Source organism: Ostrea edulis, chromosome 4 (genome assembly GCF_947568905.1).
Source record: "Ostrea edulis chromosome 4, xbOstEdul1.1, whole genome shotgun sequence".
NCBI classification, from domain to species: Eukaryota; Metazoa; Mollusca; class Bivalvia; order Ostreida; family Ostreidae; genus Ostrea; species Ostrea edulis.
The window spans coordinates 89,075,774-89,081,871 of record NC_079167.1 but is presented as its reverse complement, the minus strand read 5'-3'; the positions used below and the strand labels follow the sequence as shown (position 1 = coordinate 89,081,871).

The 6,098-nt window shown below is 36.3% G+C and overlaps 1 protein-coding gene across 4 annotated transcripts in view; it reads left to right on the top strand.

The window, feature by feature from the left end:
* The window catches only part of LOC125668309 (uncharacterized), a 6,523-nt gene extending 6,453 nt beyond the window's left edge, over positions 1–70 (top strand). For all 4 annotated transcript variants that reach the window (XM_048902278.2, XM_048902279.2, XM_056164224.1 and 1 more), the window contains one exon: positions 1–70. This exon is cut by the window's left edge and continues 1,363 nt beyond it. In XM_048902278.2, the coding sequence (XP_048758235.1) occupies positions 1–18 (18 nt within the window). In that variant the 3' untranslated portion in view covers positions 19–70.
* Positions 71–6,098: the final 6,028 nt, after the last annotated feature.

The window sequence follows — 6,098 nt, the reverse complement described above, 5'->3', positions numbered from 1 at the left end:
GAACGAATCAAATTCTGATTGTCTGATTTTGAAATATATAAAATTAAAAAGAAAACTTCATAGTCATGAATTAGTGGTCATGTGTTTTTCATTCATTGACATAATTGTGTGAAATTATATGCCATTAATTATTTATGGTCTCTGCTGTGTTTGTGTATATGGAATATTCATCTTAATTGTCTTATTACAGCAGTACTTCCACTTTCAGATAATTGTATTCTATTGCACAAGTGTAAACCATGGCATATTAGATAATAACTAGGAAGAATTGTTTTCAGTGAACTAAAACTGATGTCTCTCCTTCCATTTTCCATATTTTGATTTTTAGGGATCATAAAAATTTGCACGCAACACACTGTATTTTCGTGGTATACCAACATAGCCTATGTCAAAAGACAAAAAAGTTATGGTCCGGGCACAAAAAATTCTATTATTTGACCTTGGCACATGACACACTGTCTTATGGTATACCAAATATCAAAGGCCTATGTCAAAAGACAAAAAGGGAATGGTCCAGACAATAAAAATGTCTTATGATCATGATATACTCACATACCAAATCAAAAGTGTTTCAAATTGATCGTTTATTTTTACGTCCTGTCGAGAATTATTTACTTATATTGAGACGTCATCAGCCGTAGGTTAAGTACCACAAATTTAGACCTATGCTTAGTGCTCAGGGCCATAGCAGCAAGAGTTCTTTATCGTGCAAACTCCTGCCGTGACACAGGACCTCCGTTTTTAAGGTCTATACCTCTACACCCATGATTCTTAATGCCGAGTGTTTGGCGAAGGAGCAATCGCTACATATGATAACGTCGTAGGTTTGACACAGCCATGGCATGAGCTTTGCTCGAACTCATGACCTCCCAGTTAAGAAGCGAACGCTCTACCACTGAGCCACTGCCAATGGTCAAAAACCTTTCACCAAAAAAAAAGGTCTCTCAAATTGTATATTATTTGACCTTTGCATAAAAGGTCATCAAGAATGGCAAGTGACACACTGTCTTATCATGGTATACCAACATACTAAATATTAAGTCCTATGTCAAGAAACAAAAAAAAAGTTATGGTCTGGACAAAAAACAAATGCTCAAAAATTCTATTGACCCCTACATTAAAGGTCATCAAGGATGGTATGCGACACACTGCCTTATGGTATACCAATTATCAAAGGCCTGTGTTGAAAGACAAAAAAGTTAAGGCTTAGACAAACTTTGTACGAGAAGCAGAGGAAGAATTCACACTATAACAATGTCCCCCTTCTGGGACAGGGAGACATAATAAGAGGATGGGTGGACCCTCTGTCTCACACCCCCAGTGGGTTGTCAGAAATTTTCCAAAAAACTAGTGACATCTCCATGACATTGGGGTTTGTGAAAGGTCATGACAACTGTATGTAACATATTCCTACAACGCAAAGATAAGATCTGGATGTCGATTTCATATTCTTTCTCCAGATGACCTCGGGTCTACCCCAAGGTCACAAGCAGCATTAGTGTCTCCCAGTGACTTTGAGCTGTATAACACAAACGAATCATATGCAACCTTCGTCATTGGTGTGAGCATTTTAAAATATTTCATCATTTCAAAGTCCAGCCACATGCATGCACATGAATTGTCCAAATAGCTAAAGTCATATGAACAATGTCAAGGTAATTTGCAGTAAAAGTATGAAATCATTGTCTATAACCATTTCTTTAAAACAGAGAATTTATGCATATCATTTCAAAGATTGCTTGGGGTCTGTCATAACCAAAATAATTTTGACCGTGTTAAAATGACAATATACGTTTCTCCGATCCATATATTTGTAATAGTAAGAGAAGCTCTTTAAACATTTGCCCCAAAGGTTGTTCTTGACTTTTGTGCCTCCATTAACATCCTAATATGGATTTGGAATAGCATTGATATTAAACTTTTCTCCTTATTATAGAATGCTGCATTATGCAGTTTGAATGATATCTGTTGGGGTACTAGTGCAATTTAGATAAGTATATTTCAACTGCATGTATTATATGTCATTTATAATAACTTAAGTAAAAAAATCATTACGATGGAGTTCAAAGTTTGAATTAATACATCGGCTTTATGTCAATGTCACAGGCGTGTTAAGGTGCTGAACACATTATCATAATGTTCCAAGATGTCAAAAGTTGCATGTCATAATTAAAGTAAGAGTTCCAAATTAAACAAAAACAATTGTGGCCAAAGATCAATGTGGATTTGACCTTGAGGTTAAGATCATATATGTGCATGAATATATATCGACACTTTACACGACCATTCCTCAAGATAAATTAAAGACTAGACTTTTTGACATAGACAAATGCTAAAATTCTTCAACAAAAATGGAAAAAGGAAATATTTGTATGTAGTGATCAGTCATCCAAAAAATTACTTTGTTAAACACCACTCTGATTCCATGCACTAGTACTCTGTGAAGTTGAAATAAAAAATGTGCTGGAGTTCCTCATTGACAATATCTTGGTAGTCTTTGGTGATCAGGTCTTCCAACAGTCTGTTGCAATTCCCATGGGAAGGAATTGTGCTCCTTTGTTAGTTGACCTGTTTTTATGAAGCAGAATTTAATTATTCAAAAGCTTCTACATGAGGAAAAAATCTCTTGCTGTGGCCTTCAATTTGACATTTAGATATATCCACAATGTTTTATATAGTATCAATAATCATTTTCATTCATATGTAGATTCGATATATCCCTGTGAACTTGAGATAAAAGACACCACAAATTCCTCCACATCTGCTTCATACTTGGATATTTTATTGAAAATGAGTATTATCGGTAGACTAACAACTCAACTTTATGACAAACAGGATGATTTAAAATTCAGTTTCTCCATCATCGACTCTCCGTATTCATGTAGTAATATTCCATTATCACCCACACATGGTGTTTATATCTCTCAACTGTTTCGATATGCAAGAGCTTGTTCTGTGCACGACCAGTTTTTAAATTAAGGCAGGCTACTGACAAACAAGTTGCTGTTACAGGGGTTTCAACAGTCTCATTGAAAGTCAGCTTTTTAGCAAATTCTATGGTCGTTATAACGATCTAGTTTGCCAATACAACATACACATCATTTGGTCAAATGTTGTCCCGACGTGTTTCATACCGATTGTTAGGTCGTTCTTGGCACACTGATTTTACTACGGATTACTCCGTTTACCTGATCAAGACAGGGATCACAGCGGATGTGACTGGTGGACAGGGGATGCTAAATTCTCCTCCTAAGTTCCTGATCCTATTTCTGGTATGCCCAGCGGTCTGTGTTTGCCCAACTCTTTATTTTGTATTCCTTATAGGAGTTATGAGATCGATCACCGTTATCTTCACCTTGCATTAACACATCTTCAGCTTGAATTTAAAGGTAAATAAAGATCAATCTAGTACATGTACACGACAGGGTATTCCCCATTTCAATCATATAATTATATGTGAATACAATACTTTTGAACCTAAGCAAGGTCCATAGCTAATGTATCCCTCAATCTAAATCTTCTCCCAAATCAATTATCACTTTAGTGACAGATTTTAGAGACATTTTGTCTTGAATTCATTCATCAGTCTTGAAGCCAGTGCCGTCCCATATTTCCAACACTAAAATTCTATGAATTTGGGAAATATCCTTAGGAGGATCTCTACATTTTATCGAGTGTCTATCCGAACCTTGGCACGTTTTAATATTCATATCACACATCAAATCACGGTAACAAAATTTTGGACTTTTCTTATTTGCAAACAAAAACTTTTATTATGAATCCGAACGGAAAAAACCAAATTAATTTAAAGCTTTTATCACTCTCTTGATGTTGAAATCATCATACTTCATATAAGATGCTATAGCAAGCCAATAAAATAAAATTTTGATGTTGCAGTCAACCTTGTTCATGCCTACCCTTTATCAGAGAGAGATGTTTATTTCCGACTGATTTCTTCTTTGGTGTTTTGTCAGCTTACCTCGTCTATCTGGTTTCTCTTCTAGATATATCCGAGCTTTCGGAATGAATCCGAGATATAGTCTCTATCACAAAAGGATATGCATAATGAATATGAGATATAGTCTCTATCACAAAAGGATATGCATAATGAATCCGAAATATAGTCTCTATCACAAAAGGATGTGCATAATGAATCCGAAATATAGTCTCTATCACAAAAGGATATGCATAATGAATCCGAAATATAGTCTCTATCACAAAAGGATGGGCATAATGAATCCGAAATATAGTCTCTATCACAAAAGGATATGCATTCTATATTTGTTGTCTAGGTCACAAATGAAATGTTACAAGAACAGCCTTTGTTAAATTCAAACAAGAAATGTTTTAGAAACATATATGCCCCGTGTGGCAATATTGAAAAGGATCGACTTTTCATTTTGAATGCGTGTAGTGATAGTGAAAAACAAAGGTTATCTACCAGTCAGGGACAACCATAACAAATTTGATTTCTCAAACTACTGAGCAGATATTTTCAAATACTCAGTCATTTGAATCATGACCTTGTGATCTGAAAACCAATGGGGGTGTGGGGTGTCATCTACTCCTTTAAGGGGCACCACTGCATCAAGTTTGATGTCAGAATGTCAAGGAAATATGGTTCTCAAGTTACTGAGTGTACCAACAAGAGGTACTGTGAGCAATGCTCACTAAGAATACCCCCCGCTTACCCCAATCTCCCAAAGGGTGTTGGTAATAGGTATAAACTACCTCTTTTCTGAGTGTAAAAAACAAATGGCATGACAAATGGAACCATATTGCTACTTCGATGTCCAGTGCACTTGACCTTTGGACCCCAAAATCGATAGGGAACATCTTCATCCCATGGGTAGTCCATATATATGATATGGTGACGGTAGGTGGAAAGGATGCTTTAGAGCCCGGAAACCATTGCGTCTACAGACGGACGGACAGACAGACAGACAACCCAATTCCAGTATACCCCACCACAACTTGTTGCGGGGGGTATAATAAGATTTCTCAGCAAAGCATTCTAAAGATACTGAGCAGAAAATATCGTACTCTGTCCAGTTTGATCCTCGACTTTAAAAACAGTAGGGTCATCTTCTTTCTAGGGGAAATCATTTTACCAAGCTTGGTTAATGGTTAAGTAAAGGGTTCTTCAGATATTGAGCAGACTATCTTATGTCCAGAGAAGTTTAACCTCTGACATAAAAATCAATAGGATTCATCTACTCCTTATGTAGAACCAGTGAAACTAGTTTGATGTCTGTCAATCAAAGGCTTCTCAAGATATTGAGCAGACAATATCTTACTATGTCCAGGTTTTCCTTGACTTTATGACCTCAAACTCAATAGGGGTCATCTACTGCTTAGAAATCAGTGTACCAGGTTTCAGATCTGACAAGGAAATGGTTCTTGAGATATTGAGTGGACAATGGTTTACTTTGTCCAGTTTGATCCTTGACCTTGTAATCTAAAAATTGCATATGGGTCATCTTCTCATCAAGTAGAACCAGTGTACCAAGTTTGATGTCTGTCAAGCAAAGCATTCTAATATATTGAACAGATATCTTACTATGTCCAGTTTGACCCTTGACAATGTAACCTGAAAATCGAAAGGAGCTATCTACTTAGGAGAAATCAGTGTACTAAGTTTTATGTCTTTCAAACAAACCATTCTCAAGATATCAGCAGACAATACTTTATTATGTACACTAGGGGTGAATCAATATATCGAAATGTACCGGTATAAGTCTGTCCAGCGATATACGATATGGTGTTTCGACGATACAATACAATGGCGGGTTTAAAAACAGCCCTTTTAATAGTCGGGATCTAAGTTCATAATTTAAAAATGGCTTCTAACAGGAACACAATTCCTCAGACTTTCATTAATACCTGCTTTTACATTGTGACACATCGGAGATTGCTCAGACTTTAATCCCCACTTTTACATTGTGACACATCGGCGATTTCTCAGACTTTAATCCCCGCTTTTACATTGTGACACATCGGAGATTTCTCAGACTTTAATCCCCGCTTTTACATTGTGACACATTGGAAATTCCTCAGACTTTAATCCTCGCTTTTACATTGTGACATTGGAGATTCCT